The 17,255-nt window shown below is 47.7% G+C and overlaps 2 protein-coding genes across 5 annotated transcripts; both read right to left on the bottom strand.

Annotated features, from left to right (window-relative positions):
• Positions 1–495: 495 nt before the first annotated feature.
• Positions 496–5,750, bottom strand: LOC135909312 (uncharacterized). 4 transcript variants are annotated; one of them, XM_065441249.1, is made up of 2 exons: positions 5,407–5,750; positions 496–1,143 (listed from the first exon to the last, which is right to left on the bottom strand). In XM_065441249.1, exons 1-2 carry the CDS (start codon positions 5,474–5,476, stop codon positions 596–598), a joined length of 618 nt encoding a protein of 205 aa, XP_065297321.1. In that variant the 5' UTR covers positions 5,477–5,750; the 3' UTR covers positions 496–595. The 4 variants fall into 4 exon arrangements, with proteins under 4 accessions (XP_065297321.1, XP_070395083.1, XP_065297322.1 ...); XM_070538982.1 differs by lacking the exon at positions 5,407–5,750 and adding an exon at positions 1,569–1,807; XM_065441250.1 differs by lacking the exon at positions 5,407–5,750 and adding an exon at positions 1,600–1,807.
• Positions 5,751–10,811: 5,061 nt separating this feature from the next.
• On the bottom strand, positions 10,812–11,594 carry LOC135909311 (uncharacterized). Its single transcript, XM_065441247.1, has one exon. It carries the CDS (start codon positions 11,592–11,594, stop codon positions 10,812–10,814), a length of 783 nt encoding a protein of 260 aa, XP_065297319.1.
• Positions 11,595–17,255: the final 5,661 nt, after the last annotated feature.

Below are 17,255 nucleotides of genomic sequence, written 5' to 3'. Positions count from 1 at the left end.
ATTCGAAGCGTGCGACTGTCAGCTTTTTTCACGCTAAACAATTTTTCTGACCTTTAGCACGTCGCGCTGAATTCCAACTCGCTAGATGAGGCACGCAACAATGCCGTAGCATTCTGCGCACGTGCAGTTTGACCGCGCTATTTCACTGCGCGTAGCGTGATGCCACGTACACCCGTGAGCAAAAGTATACGGACCACACGGTCGCCGAAAAAAAAAAACAGACTTTTCTCGTAATTAACACGCATAAACGGAAACTGACGAGTTCACTGGAAAGTTCGTAATGCCAAGCTTGGACTGCAATCTTTACTTTCAAGTTGCATTTCCAGGCGCAGGAGAAAATTAGTTTTATCGCGCAATCCCTGGTCCGCATACTTTTGCTCACGGGTGTACACTATAACTAACTCGTAAACTACGACACACAACGAACCGTCCGCACTGTTGCGACAGGCGTGATCGTGTGCGCGACTGAGCGAAGAAAGAACAGACAACCACGTATTGACGAGAATTTCACTGGGCTTGTTTATTCGCATAAATAGATAATACGACTAATCGGTTGAGCGCATTTATGTACATACATCCGGGGGGAGGGGAGGTGCTAGTCGACGAACGGCAGGGATCTTCTCAACGGCGAGTAATCGCACCCCGAGAACAGCAGGTCGCAGCCGCGGCCGCTGAGGCCCCCCAGCACCGCCTCGACGTACGGTCCGCCGGCGCTGCCCAGTATGCTGACGACGCGAAGCACCAGGGCGAACATGTGGTCGCGCTCGATCGCTTTTTCCGAGAGTTCGCACACGAATCGGAGCCGGCACTCCTGCTCGTGCACCTTGATGTAGGAGAAGGCGGAGTCCGAGACGTCGACCACCGAGACGGCGTCCAGGATGGAGCCCAGCGCGCGCACCCGACTGGCCACGCTTCCGCTCAGCCCGAGGAACAGGTACGCCATCCCGCTGAACACCAGGTACAGGGCCGCGTAGACCACCACCAGGGGGAAGAGGAACCGGCGCGAGCGACCGTCGCCGAACACGATGAAGATCACGGCGCACGCGTTGATGGTGAAGGCGCCGACGAAGACGGCCAGGAAAGCGCGCGCCATGTTGGTGACGGAGTCGACTCGGTCGTTCAGCAAGCCCAGGACGTCTTCCACTGCGAGGAGACAAGGAGGTGGATGCCGTTGTTAGCAGACGTAATTTAGAGGTATAGCTGGCGGAATTATCGGTATTGTAGCCGCATCCACGGTCTTACTTTTGAACTATTATGAATATGCCGTCGAACATGAAACTCGAGCGTGCTACCGGAGTTTAAATCGACACAAAACACTAGCTTGCCGTTTGAGATTCGAGTTAATTGTTCACTTATCGTCGCCCTTGAATACTCCCAAAACAAGCGCTTCTCGTTTTATCCTCCGGGGATGCCAGCGTCTCGTGAATAATAAATTAAATAATAATGCTAGTATCGCCATTTCAAATTAAGAGCCGGTATACCAAATGTATCATGCACTGTGATGAATCAGCATGCTTCCATGTCACCACAATCATATTGAAAAAAAAAGAAAACTTGTAGACTCTAACCACTCAAAGCTGTCTTCAAACGAAAACATACCGCCCACAGGCATTTCTCCCTCAAGGGCGGTTCCTGCCCCCAGTAGGGCGTAAGCACGAGCACAAAGGATTACTCCTGAAGGTCCCTGACCTTATAATTCGCCATCACCCCAAACCTGGCCACCGAGAGGCAATGTATTGTTGTCATTCAACTGCATTTGCCACCGCAAAACGCTCGCAGAGTAGAGGGGTGCGCAGGGTTCCGGTGCGGTAAATATGAAGCTGTTGAAGTGTAACAATACTTCGTTCTACCAGACAGCGGTCTAAATTGCTTTCGTAGGAAAATGTCTTGCGCATGCGCAGCAGCATTATTACAAACTACCACTATAGACAGCAGCAGAAGATTGGGAACGAACAAGTTTCAAGCTTACATTTATCCCGTAATAAATGCTAGAGTTCGTTCGACATTAGGAACTGTTGTTAAGCAGCGTTAAAGACATGGACGAAGGGACGTATCTGTTTCACGTCTTCCCTTAGTCCATGTCTTTCGCACTGCTTTTCCGTTCCCAAGGTTAATTTTAGGGGCGTGCGAAGACTTTTCAAATTGTTCATGCCGTCGGCTGCATACGATGAAATATTCAAATGAAGCAAAAAATTTAGTCGCATCCGCAATGAACTTAAGAGTGGATAACACACAGCGTAGCTCGTATAACGCCGATCTTTTTCGGCTAAAAGCGATCACTCGCAATAAATGTCGTTCAGACATGCCATTTAGCCGTACCAATACTATATTTAGCAGTACTAGTACTAGTCACCTCTCAGTGATTGTCACATTGATAATAGTCACCTCTCATCGGATTGAGTCAGAATACGTTTCATTGCAAAATAATTTATACAGTAGTGACACCATCTGCCGCGGCGTACGATTCGAACTAGAAAAAAGCTTTTTTTTTTAACGCTCTGCCATCACCGGTGACATATCTGGTTTAGTCAAGGAGCTACGCACATATATTAATTGGCTGGCATGGCTGCTTTTATAAACGCTATATGTATAGCTATATATGACCACGGATGCTCCGAATAGCTCTGAGATTGAGAACATACTACTTAGCTAATTGTTCCCACTGCTCCCTTCGCGTTAATAATAAACCCTGCTTTAAAACACGCTGTGTAATGACAAACTTTTCTAGCGCTGTGATTACCAGGATGCGAAAATTTATGTTTTAATATGGAGAACTACTCGAAAAAAATATACCATTCGCACACCCCTAGTTAATTTCATAACCACGAATTCCGGACATTGCCCTTACTGCCATCTGTCAAACTTTGCGATAATGCACCGAAATAACTAAATGGGCCGCAGATTTTATATATATATAAATCGACTGGACTTGAACTTTCAGTTTGCAACGTCGAGAGAGTACGCCCTTCTGATAACATATACATTTTGCGCTTAGCCGTTAACTTCGCTGCTGCGTATTTCGTAGCAGTGACACTGCTATGAACTGTCACCGATTAGACTAAAATTTCTGACCATTTAGTTATTTTGGTGCATCGCGGTAAAGTTCGGAATATGGATGATGGGGCAATGTCCAGAATTCTTAAACATGTGTTCGTGGCCAGTCGCCTGCAGCACTGCATCGTAAACAATAACTTAGTCACCGGACATGTTAGGCTTATTTATAGCTTTTCTTGTAATGCCTCCATGCCCCTGCAAAGTATTTTCCATATATAAATCTGCGTGATTGTACTGCCTGATGATGTGAAATACGATAAAAATGGTCAGTTTCCAGCGAGCAGGCGGTCAACGCGTGCATGGTCTCTACGCATATAAACGCACGCCTCTACATCGCCATTGGGCTCGTCTGATATCTACGCGAGTGCCACACAGGTGTATTTCGACTGAGCCTAAAGAGACTTATAACAAAACCATTGTTTGAACATTTCGAATAGCGGTACCATGGAGCGTCACGTTAGTCAAGTGAGAAAGAAACCAATCTCGTCTCAGCAGCACCGAAGTTCAGCTTGCGTGCGAGTTTTGAAAAGTGCGCTGAAACATGGATGAATAAAAAGGGAAATAAGTGCGCTACCATTTCCCTAGCTTCTCTGAGAGAAGTGTAAATATATAAGTAAACAAATAAAAAAACGAAGAAACGGAGAGAAGTTCGTGAGAAGCGGAACGAAGGCAACCTGGACATGTATCTGCGTTAGCAGCTGCAGGAACTTATGCAGACAGTGACTAGTGTCTAAAAAAAATAAAGCGACCCTCCCAGTTCGGAGAAAGGAATGAAAACTCCGTAGTGACGTCTCGGCAGCTTTTTCTCGGAAGATGCAGCTGAAAGCAGCAGAGCGCTAAAAAGTAATTCTATGAAAGTTTCCAGGATTGACAGCTTCCAGGCAGTTCGGGATATTGTGTGGGGGGTCACGGTCAAGAATCTCGACGTCTGCCTAATTGGCAGAGAATGGAAAGCTACCGGGCCCCTCAGCTAACAAGATTAGCGGGCCGAGCGTATAACTCGTCCGCCGAGCCCTTCTATTCGTCGCTGGAATGCTTAACAGAATGTTCCCTCCTTTTCAAACAAAACTGGTTCTGCTTTCATGAAAAAGCGCAAAAGGCGAAGACGAAGGAACGCATACGACAGGAATGGCGCGACTGACAGGTGCATATGGCAAAAGGCTGATGCATATGATGGCAGGGTTCTGTTCCAAACGCTCAGCTTTTCAAGGACACGGTAAAAGTTACCGACTTGCATATTTTTTGGCAGCGAAAAAAAAAAGTTCTTGCAGAAACGTAGCAAATCGGGCGAGTTGAAATTAGATGTATACGTGAAACCAGCGCGTAAAACAGAAGGGAACACGAAAAAAAAAAAATTACACGTGACGAAAGCTGTCGATGCTCGACAACGCCCGTCCAATAGTTCGCGATGCCGCCGTTTTACGCGTCGGTGTCAAGTACGGAAAGCTACATATGTATAAATATATTCATACCACAAAAAATAAGCAGAAACACGTGCGCCGCCGTGCTGCTGGCGCCATCATTCGTGAAGTCTGTGAGACTGCCCGCCCTAGAGACGTAGCCAACCCATGCTACGTAGGATTGGCGGGCGAAAACGAGAGCACAGCCGTCGCTGTGCATATAAATTGCAGGATTTACATAGAGCAAACTGACCAGCGACTGTTTGATGCGAATGCAGATATAAACGTACTGTCATTATACACGATGCGCGGCTCAAGAATGTTGGTAGCACTTGGAGACTGGTTAGGCACACAGCTAAACTAAGCGATCCGTGAGCGGGTTTTCTTTGTACTGCCATACTAGTAAACATTGTCCTAGCGTAGAAAGGCACGATGAGAAAATAAAAGGAGACAAGCTATAGGCTACCCGCTTAGTAACACTTGGGCGTATTACATGCCACACGTGAATGCATGAGCAACTTTGCATTGCAGCAGCAGAGCCCTGCATTCGCTTTGCCATCCCGGCAGGGTACGCGAACCAACATTAATCATCTAGCGCATTTCAAGAGCACATCACTGTTTGCATAAAGTGACGGCAGCGTCACAGAAAATTGCAATAATCCAACGCGACAATATGACTCCGAAAGGAATTCATAACCAATGCGCAAGCAGCAGTCAACTTGCCAGACCACCTGTGACACACGTGTGCACAAGTTATAACATCTACCCAGTCGCAATTAACTGCTGATCGGCATAGCTGATCACCTCCTTAGAACCCGACCTCTGACCTCCAAAAACTCTCCCCTATAAATATAACCATGTGCTCATATGCAATTCTCAGTTACGAGTTAAGGCGTTAAAAAAAGCATAAAATAAACATTAACCATTAAAAGATAAAGCATAAAACACTTACTTCCAAAGGCAGCATCCAAAAATAGCAGGAACAGGATGACGAAAGCGACGAACAGCGGCTGGCTTCTCATGGCTGCAGTTTTCGATGTGCAGAGTCGAGCAAGTCCGAACACTTTTCACTTTCAAGCAGTGTCTACGGTGCACGCCAGAATGAATGCTCTCGTCAGACACCCAGTTTGCAGACTGGTAGAGAAGCGGGGGTTCGAATGGTGATCGCTCGGCGCGAGAAACTCTTTCCCGGGAGTGGCGAGAAGGTAAAGCGTCTGCAGTGAACCCCCTCAAACTTCGTTAGTTTGCTGGGGGAGACAGGCGACACAAGAGGGGGTCTTTTGTCTGGCGATTCCTTTGTCAGTCTGCACTGGGGAATAAAGGAAGTTGGGTGGGTCAAGAGGTGTGGCCCCTCTTTGTGAGGAATGCAGCAAGAATGTTTCCTCACTGTGTTCAGGAGTTCATGTCGATAGCTACCATGCCGAATAGCTACTTTTTCCTTTTTCTTCAAAAAATTCCATCAGAAGGGTAAAGTGCAAAGGAGGCCCTGTCGGAGCCACGGCTAAGCTTCAGCAGAAATGCAGGGAGGGGGGGGGGGGGGGGCATTGTACGTTTCTGTAGGCGCAGGTTATTTCTTTCCTCGTCACGGGGAGACATTCATAATTCGCTCGGGCAGAAAGGAGGGTGCTTCACACTTAATATCGCCTCCGGCAGGTCTTATGAGGAACCACCTTGCAGCAAACAAGTTTTACTTGCTTGCTACACACACGATCGCACGAGACAAGTGCTTACTTGAACGGGGATTTTCTAAAAAGAACAAAAAAATTCCCCGCAGAAGTACAGCTTCGTCCTGTTCACATTTTTGTTATGTCCAGTTTTGCTTACCGGCTTTGCCGCTTGATCAGCACATCATTGCCATCGCTCTGCGGTTTGTACGGCATGTTGTTACTCCTAAACAAAACTACATTATTCGGTGGCAGAAACTGCATCTAACAAATTAACGAGTTGCGCAATGTACGAGTATCTATAAAAAAAAAATCAGTTCAAACACTTGTCGAAGCAAATCGGGGAATGCACTTACAATTTAACAATAGTCTCGTATGTTTACCGAACTGATCATGACTGCTAAACCGCAGAACATATTCGTGAAACGAATACTTCATAAATACACGCACCAGACTCGCACTGGTTGCTCCGTGCGCCTCACCATCGGCAGAAATCCCTGCCATGTCTATAGGTAAAGCACTACAGTACGTACGTTTCACAGAATGTTTTCCTAAGATAGACGACATCTACTAAGTAAACCATGCCAGCTCGATACCAACCACCGGCAACTATCATAGCTTTCATGGCCGTACGTCCTACATGCCCGACATTGAGCTGATCGCGAAGCTCCCTGAATATGTACGTTTGAAATGCGGAGTTCTATGCAGTTGTATGCCATTGCGCAGGCAGGGAAGCGATCATGACTGAAGATGCATGAACGCACCCGCATTAATGCAAGCAAGAGGCAGCGAAGGTAGCCAGCGTTGACCGACTGGCTATACATGTGCTGGGGTAAGGGGTAAAAAAAAAAAGATTCTAGAAAGAGAACAAAAAAAAAAAACTTATACATGATTGCCATGTGGCGCGCGACACTTCTCCTCAAAAAGCGCAACGCGTTCAGCGCTTCTTGTGCTACGGACGCTCTCGGAACAGTTCCCAGCGATCCTGATTCTTGACATAGAAGCAATCGTCCAGTCTGTCTATTGCAGTTGAAAGTTCCCTCCTAGGCTCACTGAAAGACATACAAAGTTGTAGATATACTGCAAACAGCAGAAGCCTGTCGCGTCGCCAGCACAGAAGCATTGATGGAGTTCGTCCCAAAGCTTGAGATGATCACGCGAACGGCTACGCTACATGAGAAAAATTGTCGGAGACGTGCTTTTTGTGTTTTTGCCTGCGCTGTGCTCCGCAGCACAGCGTTTAATTAACTCCAGTGTCGCTTGAGGGCTGTTAAATTCGACACCTTTCGCAGCAGTGTATTAGGAGCATGAATTGAAGATGAAAAGGACGAAGTTGAGTTTGCGCTCGTGTAAGCAAACAAAGTAATCAGAAGAACGGGCAATTTGCGAAACTTGGAGCGACCTCTAGCCCCAGAATCGCGAACTTCGCACCTCGCTGCGTGGATGCAAAACAGGTGTTTCAAACAAAACAGAGTCGGCTGGTGCGGTTGCTGCAGTTACGAGACCCCATTCTCACCGCGTTTGACATTCCGGTGCCACAGATAAAGCAAAATTGATTTGCAGAAACTCTAAGCCGGTTTGCCGTGACGAATGAAAACGCGAGCACAAAGGCTTTGCGAAGATCACTCGGAACATTTTCTGTGTAGCATAATACCCTCACCCATGGCCATCGAGAGGGAGCGTATTGCTGGCCCCGTTCAATACATTTAACGAGCGCTGAACCTTTGCAGAATTGAGGGGCGTGCAGCTTTCGACGAGAATAAAGCTGAAGCTGTTGAACGGGGACAATACTTCATTCCAATAGCTTGTGGTAGAGAGTATTTTGGTTGGAAAATGCCTTCCTCGGGCTTGCGCAGCAACATTTTTTTACACATGATCAATTGTGTTTTGCACTTGGCAATCGAACAGGAATAACGACTGTGGTGACATACCGGATTTCTCACAGTGCGGTTTTGCATTGCATTCCTTTTATCAGGAAACAGCGGCACACTCAGACAAGAATTCGGTCAGCAGCGAACAAAACCAGCCGAAGGTCAAAATACCATAGTAACTTTTAAGAAATATTGCCTCTCTTTTCGATTCTACGTTTTCGGTCTTCGAGGAATCCAAGGAAAAAGAACATAATGGGCACGGACAATAAAAACAGCACCCTTAGATAGTAAACTAGACCAAAAAAAAAATAACAACGGGTCCAAAGCGGCTGCAGATCTGCAGGTCATGTATCATGAGTGAGTGATTAAAGACTTTATTGGAAAACAAGGTATTGACGGGTGACCTTGTGGTTAGGCATCCACGAGGCCCTGGGCCCGGGCGGCTCCTTCAGCTTTCTTGATGACCTTGGCCTGCAGGTCAGGGTCAGAGCTGAGCAACGTGGCCTCCCACTGTTCAGCATTACTTATTTCGTGATTTGTGTGATTTTCCGTTGGTCACAAATACATAACGTGGAACAGATCCACTTTTTTCTTACAATGGTTACATATATTAGGGCATCGGTCCGGATAGTAGCAAGAAAAATAAATTTCCGCTGCTTGAGACTCGAAATAAGGCGATTACCATTTTGCACGCCGACTTTTTGTGAACCATACAATTAAAACGCACTGCGTAGAACAGTCGCGTGCGGCTTTTTTTGTCTCACTCGATCACAGAACGTTACCTTCTTTCTTCAATGCGTTCGCATTAGGGGTGTCAAAGGGAAAAAGAAAATGGGTCCGACGCAATGTGGGAATCAACTAAGCGAAGCTTTCTGTGCTGCTTGCTCTGATTGACGATAATCACGGGCGGTGTTGACGGCGAATGCTTCATTTCTTCAAAGTTTATTGCAATACGGGAGCGGTGAGTTACCTTGCGTGCACTGCTGCTGTTTGCGTATATAGTACACAGAACGCACAGCGAGACGTATTTGCTTGAGGCGTTGTTGTGCCCCGTTGATCATAACCTCCGAGAAAGTTAGTATTGTCAACGCCTCACACGGCACATCGCATCGGGGTAAAAAGTGTCAAACTTTACTTGAATTACGGGACTGCACGCGCCAAAACCATAATCGGATAATGAGGCACGCCGTCGGGGCGGCCACATGGTACAGTCGGAGGGCCGTCGTGATGTGCAGCCTTCGCCTCGCTGAAGAAGCCGGCTCACTGCTGTTCTTGCCCTGCGTGCCTTGATGGTGGTGGCTGTGGCAGCATGCAGGTATCCATGTGAGACGGTGGTCGACCTGGAGTCTCAGAAGTTTGACCGTCTTCCCCCATGGGTGGGTATTCCTCCCGGCACGAGCACGGGCAGCAGCTTAGGGAGGGGGGGGGGCAGGGCCCCTGTCTTTGGGGGGGGATACTAGAAGCCTGACGCTTCGGAAGTGCGAAGCTTCTGCATCCAGGGATTGTTGCAGTGACGACCAGATGGCCTGAAGGTTTCGTCTGGGCCCACGCATCCATATAGGGCCACATCATCTGCTTAATCCTAGTAGCAGCATTTCCTCGATTCCTCAAGTCGTATTTTCCCTCTCTCGCGATCCCCCAATGTGCCAAAGCTGTCATTAGCTTTAGTTTCGGAGACGCAAGCGGCTTGCGTACGCAAGAACTAGGAGCGACGTTACTGCGCATGCGCAGACCCAGACGTAGGGGTGATAGCATGCTCAGTACCGTGGCCCCTAATTCTTGCGTACGCAAGGCTTTTGCGTCCCCTTAACTTAATCTCTCTATTCCCTCGTTTCGTGGCTGCGTCGGTCCAACCCATTCTCTGCAATGATTTTGCGGGGAGTTGCGGACAATTACAGCCGTAAAGAGGGTACTGCGGTGGCGCGCAGGGAGCTCCAAAGAGCATTGTGCACATCCGACACGGTGCAAAGGTCCAAACGAGTCTCTCGCGTCGTCTTTCCTTCCTACCACGCTCATCTCATGTATATATATATGCACGCTCTGAACCCCTTCCTGACGCGGCGTGCAAGGAAGCAGCAGCAGTGGAAAAGAAAGAGGCAAAGAAAGCTTCACTTTAAAAAGTGTGTGTGTAGACATATATATACCGGGTGTTCCAACGAACATCTTCAAAAATTGTTCAAGGTTGCCTTTGGCAGATAGCTCAATTCTAATTCATGAGCATGGTCTACTCGAAGAGGCGAGACATTACCTGCACAAAAAATTCAAATGCATAATGGACTACTTAACAAAAATTCACTAATTAAGTTTTGAGCTTATTACCTGGTGGCCCATATTGCAATATACAAATTCTAGCCGTGGAGTTCACAAGGCGGATCCACTTGGAACGAAATCTCAAGATGACACCCGTTTCGAGACATTAATTCCCGAACTCTGCGGAGAAATGCATTAGCGTTTCAGTTATGTACAAAAACGACGTTTTATGCATTGCAGCACACATTATATGTGCGAGCGCACGAGCGCATCTGTGTGTATGTCCGATGAGCCATCCTCTTTTAATAAAGCTTTTCCATACCATCCCTAAATCGCTCCAACATAGCTCCAACATTTGTGTACTGTTGGAAGTAAACCACTAAAGATTATCGATTCTTCCTCCAGGTTTGAGTATTTGACTCAGTCTTGTCGTCGCTGTCTGTCTGTCTGTCTGTCTGAAAAACATTTATTCAGATAGGTTTTGCATCAATAGGTGGGCTCCCCCTTACGGGAGCCCATTGGCGTCGGCCGCCGCCCGGGCCCGCTCGACCAAGGCCCGTTGGGCCGTCAGGTCAGAGCAGCCGAGCAGGGCTGCCTCCCAGTCCTCCCGGGAAGGGTTGGTTAGGGGGGGTTAGATTTGGGGTTTTTTGACATGCCCATACCATGTGGAAAATGTCTGAGGACTTTTCCCCACAGTGCGGGCACTCCCCCGTGCAAGCGGGGTCAAAGTATTTTAAGGCTGCCGGGCACAGCAGAGTTTTGGTATAAAGGCGAAGGAGAATGCGCTCCTCCGCCTTTGTGAGGCCCTTACAGGGCTTGGGATAGATGGCATGGCCAGATTGGTAGAGCTGAACGATCTCTTTGAATGTATAGGCGGGATTGGGTTCGGGGTCCGGATCGGTGGGGGACGAAGGTGATGCCCGGAAAGTGAGCGCGCGGGCGACGGCATCGGCCGTCTCGTTTCCTTCGAGGCCCGTGTGAGCGGGAGTCCAGATAATCGTACGGTGCGAGGGGGCACCGAGATAGTCGTTGTTTTGCAAAATTTTGTAGGCAAGGTACGGTATGTGCCCCTGCTCAATATTGCGGCAAGCACCCCTCGAGTCGGTGATGATGACCCTTGAGTGTTGATCTGCGGCGGCTAGCGCGATGGCAACCACCTCCGCGTGTGTAATGTTGTGTGCACGGAAAGTGAGTCCATTTACTGCTGTGTTTTGGTGGACGACTGCGGCCGTGTACCAACCCCCATGGTACGGGCCGGAGGCGTCCACGTAAAAGACTCCGTGTTTATGTCCGTAGTGGCGAGCCAAGGCTTCCGCCCGCGCGAGGCGTCTGCCGCTATGGTCCTCTCGTGTCATGTTGACCGGAAGGGGGCGCACGTGCAGGGCATACCTCCACTGTGATGGGATATGTACGTGTTCTTCCGTATTTATTGAATGATGGATGTGTAGTCGGGCAAGGAGGCGGCGACCCGACGGCATTTTAGAGAGTCTCGTGTATTGGTTCATCAAGTGTGCCTCTCGCAGCTCTTTAAAGGTGTTCACCATCCCCAGGCCCAGGAGGCGCAGGTTGGAGGTGCTGACCGGGAGGCCGAGGGCACGCTTGTAGATTTTACGGAGAATGACTTCGAGTGCGTTCTCGTCAACTTTGCGTAGGTGGAGGTATGGAGCCGAGTAAAGGACTCGACAGGTTACAAATGCATGCGCCAGCCGCAAGGCGTCTTTGCATCGTAACCCCCCGCGCTTGTTCGAAACCCGGCGGACCATCCGGCCCACCTGGTCCCCCACCTTACGCAATTTGGCCAATGTTGTGTCAGCTTTTCGATTTTTGTGAATAAAGAGCCCCAGTACTCGGATCTCGTCGTGTTCGGGTATGGGTCCACTGTTAAGGGAGAGGTCGATTTTGGTACTTGACGTCGCGCCTACCCCACAGTCCTTCAAGCACACGTGTCTGCAACCAGGCCTTCGTAGTCCAACAACGTGCAACCAGCAACGTTAAGACAGCTCGCTCAATTGTGGCTGCTGAGAGAACCTGCCAGCTAGCCAGCAGGTTGGGCTATTGTGCCATTTTGCCCAGGAGAATTGCAGATAAAGTAAAGACGAAACTTCAGCGTTCTCCATTATGTTTTTTTCTTTTTAACGCACAGAAGGGTCTCTGCGTATTGTTAGCACCGAATTAATGGAAACGAGTTTGCCGGGCGGTTTCTGAACGTAGGGGAATAGGTATCACGTCGTGCGGCACATGCGGTCGAAACAAAACTGGTGTCAGCGATGCACACAACTAATTTATTTGCACGTGCACGTGGTCCAGTGTTGCTTACAAAAGCACTGCGACTTCGAGCAGTCGGGCCTCGCCACCCCGCTGTTCCGCGCGACCTAACAATTGTGCTGGGCCCAACCTTTCTTGTGGAAGTCACTCCACAAACGAACTCTTTTTTTTTCTTTTTAATTAGTCGCTCTGTTGTAAACATTTCATCTTTACTCTAAACTATCTACTAACCGTTGCGCCTACTCTACTGCTACTCTACTACTGCTCTTCAGGTGTCAGCAGACTGCGATAGACACTTACTGCGGTCAATAGCAATTTCCTGCCCTTTCGATCTATGTGTTTATAGGCACAAAGCTACATTTGCCATTTCAAACCTAGAACCTCCATTTAGCGGGCCCGTAGTCAGCAGTATGCTAAGAAAGAGCAGACAGTAGGAAGAAAAAGAAACAAAACTAATTGACGATCAACGTCTCTCCAGGTGCCGTTCATTTCAGTTTCAACCTGTCTTTCTTATTACAAATGTTCTGCCTGGATAGTGAGCACCGTAGGCCATCTACCGAGACGATTTTCGAAGCAACGGTCCGCACGCACATGACAGCCGCGTCAAAGCGGCAGTGACGAACCCCTTACCACAACTACAGCCATCAATCAGCGGCACCGACCATGTTGCGTAGAGAAAAGTTGCACTTGTGACCAGCGACGAATCGTGGTACCACTACTACGAGCCTGAAACATGAAGGCGAAGCTCACAGTGGAAACATTCGAATTGACGACCCCCAAAGAAAGCAAAGGCCGTTATTTCCGCCGGAAAGGCGTCGACTTTTTTTGGATCGTCAGGGCCCATTACTGATCAAATTTGCTAAACCTAGAAAGACTATCAATCATTTGCGATAGTGTGAAACGCCGGACCGGCTGCGTGTCGCAATCAATAACAAACGACGTAGAAAATTGACGAATGTGGTCATCTTGCTCCACGACAATGCCCGTCTCAATGCCGTTGATGTGGTTAACATAAAATTGGCAAAGTTCAAGCGGGAAACGCTGCAACATCCGCCATAGTGTCCAAACTTGTCGCCTTGCGACTTCCACATTTTGGGGCAATTGAAAAAAACAGCTCAAGGGAACTAGACTCGTGTCCGACGATGACATGAAAGAGTCAGTTGCGGACTTTTTCAAGAAGCAACCCAAGGAGCTTTATGAAACGAGAATCACGCGACTCGTTAGTCAGCGGGACAAATCTTTAAATGCTCATGGAGACAACTTTTACATAAAGTAACCCGTTTGTCATATATTCGCATTGGTTTCCTTTCATTTGACTCGCCCTCGTATATTCTGCAGAACTTCTGAATTTTATATGAGCTCTGTTGCGAATTTAATTTCGGTACCATTACAACGCACGACCGGTGACAACTGCTCCTGCGCAATCCATTAGAACAAATGAGAGCGCCATTAAGATTCTTCCCTGGCCTTTGCATAAGTACAAAAGCGTAAACAAGGTTCTTTACTGACAAAGTTTCATTAACATATTTGTCCTCAACTTGTTCATTTCATGGCCTTATATATATTCATATCAGTGGCATGCACTGCTTTGCTGGTTTCGAAATGATATATTTCTAAAGTTGGTGTGATATTTTATTTACTTATTAAATAGACAAAAACATCGAAGCATTGATATCACTTATTTCGGGCACAGCTTTTGGGACATACCGGAATATTCTTTTATGAAAAATACATACTTTACTTGTCTTGACAGTGCGTAGCGTTTAAGAATTCGTTTGCAGCACCTTTGGCATTGACAATGCAGTTATTATTCATGTATTTGATCCCTCGACGAATTCTATAAGGAGGAGGCCGAGCTGCATCGTGAGCCCCGAGCCCATTTCGTTACAGTTACAGTTAAGTTACATTTCGCAAAACTTCCGCTTTCAGGCACGAATGTCAAAACACGTGACCTCTCGACAGCCAATCAGAGAGTCAACATGGCGAATAATGGCGGTCGTGCAGCCGCCATGCGTGTCAAGAATTGAGCTCCATCTGACGAATGAACACTGCAAAACGCAGCAAACTTGCTTCGCGGCTTGGAGGTGCTGAGTTTATTTGGTGGCGGCGCCATCGTTCTACCACGGCCGCTGGATAAAAGGACAGGGTTCTACAAGTGCAACTGATCGCAGTACTGCGGCTACAAAGGCTACGGAGGGGGCGTCTGCGCCGACGTTCGTGCAAGGTTTACTGCGCTCGCATCTTACTGCATCTCTGACCTCCTTGAAGCCCTTGGGTTCAGTGAAAGCAAGCGAAAAGTAAACATGTCCACAGTAGACATTAGTAAGCGGCGATTGTCTTTGCCTCCGCCGTTCAGAATCTCACACACAATGCTTGTGCGGTCTCATGTTTCTTTTAGGCATATGCAACAGCAATTCAGCATAGCAGGAGTCTAATGCTGGCAAAAACCGCTATCGCTGCCGCTGCTTGCCCAGCCAAAGAACATCGTAGATAATCAATCTTAGTGGAAGTGAGAGACTCATCTACAGATTCCTGCGGCACAAGTGACTCAAAACTGAACACCAATGCAAGGATTTTAATGGCGCCGAAGGCCACAATTCAAGGAGGCAGAAACAAACCGTATTCGTACGCATACACAGAAAAATAGTGAAATCTATAGCTGCAAAGCAGCTGCTGGCGTCGAGACAGGCATCAAGCTCGTCAAGACGCCTTAAGAAGTTGCCTTTCCCATGACAATGATGTCAATCACTATCTGGTATGATGATTAGTAGTGTCCGACTTCAGACAAATTATGATACTCGTCGTCGTCGTCATCACCATCATTACCATCATCCTATTTTATGTCCACTGCAGGACGAAGGCCTCTCCCTGCGATCTCCAATTACCCCTGTCCTCCGCCAACCGATTCCAACTAGCGCCAGCGATACTCATCTTAAAGCTAAATCGTAGAAACTCACTTTCAGCAAGTGATTTCTGGAGTCTAGGGGATCGAAAATGGATCATGATGGCTGCCGTGCGAACCAAATAGCAAAAAATATATATAAAAAAAAGAGGTGGCACGGCTTCGTCGCTTGATCTAGCTTTTAGTGCGTAAGCATTCTTTGGCGAGCTCCCCAGCCCTGTCACGCGAAAAGTGTAGTGCCTTGTATCTGCACAAAAATGCGTAATTTGCAAAGTTAAGACATTTGATAGTTGATAGTTGATAGCGTAACTGTCAGTGATTGGAAGATTTTAAGCGATAAGGGCTCCTTAGAAAATGCACGGGGAAGCTTATAGTAGGGGTGGGGCAACTGAAGTTTTGGGGGTGGGCAAACTTGAAAGTTGAACGTGGGCCAAGTTTAAATCTGAGGGCAGGCCAACTGAAATTTGGGGGTGGGCCAACTTGAAGTGTGAGAGTGGCCCAACTTAAATTTTTGAGTGGGCAAACTTAAAAATTCAGATGGGTCAACTTGAAATTTCCGGGTGGGTATAAGCAGAAAGTGCGCTAAGTAATTTAAAGAAATATAATGGCATGCACATAAGCAGTAATAACATAATGAAACAGGTGGTTGTGCCATATTTGCATAACGCAGCATACGCATTACAGAAACTTGGACGAAAGGTTAAAGTAGGCGTATTTTCCACTCCGCAAAAATTGCTCAGCTTATGCAGTGCCACAGATCTGTTTGCCAAAAAATTGGCTGGGGCTTAGCTAAGGTTAAGCCTGGATATCTCGAAGCGAAAAGGTTCGGTGATGCTTATGGTTTAGCTTATGGTTATGCTTTATGGTTTAGCCTATGGTTATGCTTACAGTTTAGCTTATGGTTATGCTTTATGATTTAGCCTGTGGATATGCTTACGCTTTAACTTATGGATATGCTTATGATTTAGGCTATGGTTATGCTTACGGTTTAACTTATGGTTATGCTTTGGTTAGCTTATGGTTATGCTATACGTGTGCCTTGTGTAGTTATGCAAATTGCTTATCAATGATATAAACCATAAGTTATGCTGGATTACTAAACTTCTTTATTCATCATTGCTAGGCACATTGTCTTGCGATTTCTGTACAGCCATAAACACAGCTCTCCGTATCGGTAGTATCACTCTCTTCTCCTTGCATGTTGAATGCGCGCGCCTATTCTCTGACAAGTGTTTATGTAGTCGGCCTCCGCGAGAAACACGCGTTTGGGCGAACGTCAAACGATGAGGCATAGAGCGCGGAAGCGGCGAAAGGTCAGGCAACGGAGCCGGCGGCGGCCACCTGCGCCGACTGAGCTAATTCCGACATACGCCGCCTCGCGCAAAGCGCGGTCTCGACTAGCGTAGACGAGACCGCGAAAACCGCGAAACCGCGAAAATTACTGGCTCTGCCAAAATCGAGAGCAGACGTAAGCATAAAATGGTAACCGGAAAAGCAGATTGGTTGGAACTGACAGCCACAATATTAAAATGGGTGTAGTGCATGCTCGCAACGGCACACCACATCGCATCACGCCATATTGTGCACTGGTCCACATGGACGCTGCCCAGCTAAGAGAAGAAAAGCGGCTGACGACAGGCAGCGAAATACGCCAGGGAGACCGAGCGCACTGCCCAGCGAGAAGAAAGCGCCTGAAGCAGGCGCGACCAAAGTCTAAGCAAATCTCTCTTCTTTCTCCGTGATCTCGGCGCAAGAGGCCACTTAATTGTTGGGCCGCCACAGTTGAGGGAGCGTTCGCTTGCTCAGGCAGCCAGCCTTAGCTGGCGATACTAATTTGCGATAGCAAATT

Source organism: Dermacentor albipictus, chromosome 5, assembly GCF_038994185.2.
Source record: "Dermacentor albipictus isolate Rhodes 1998 colony chromosome 5, USDA_Dalb.pri_finalv2, whole genome shotgun sequence".
Lineage (NCBI taxonomy): Eukaryota > Metazoa > Arthropoda > Arachnida > Ixodida > Ixodidae > Dermacentor > Dermacentor albipictus.
The sequence above is the reverse complement of the archived record's forward strand: the minus strand, read 5'-3'. Positions and strand labels throughout refer to the sequence as shown.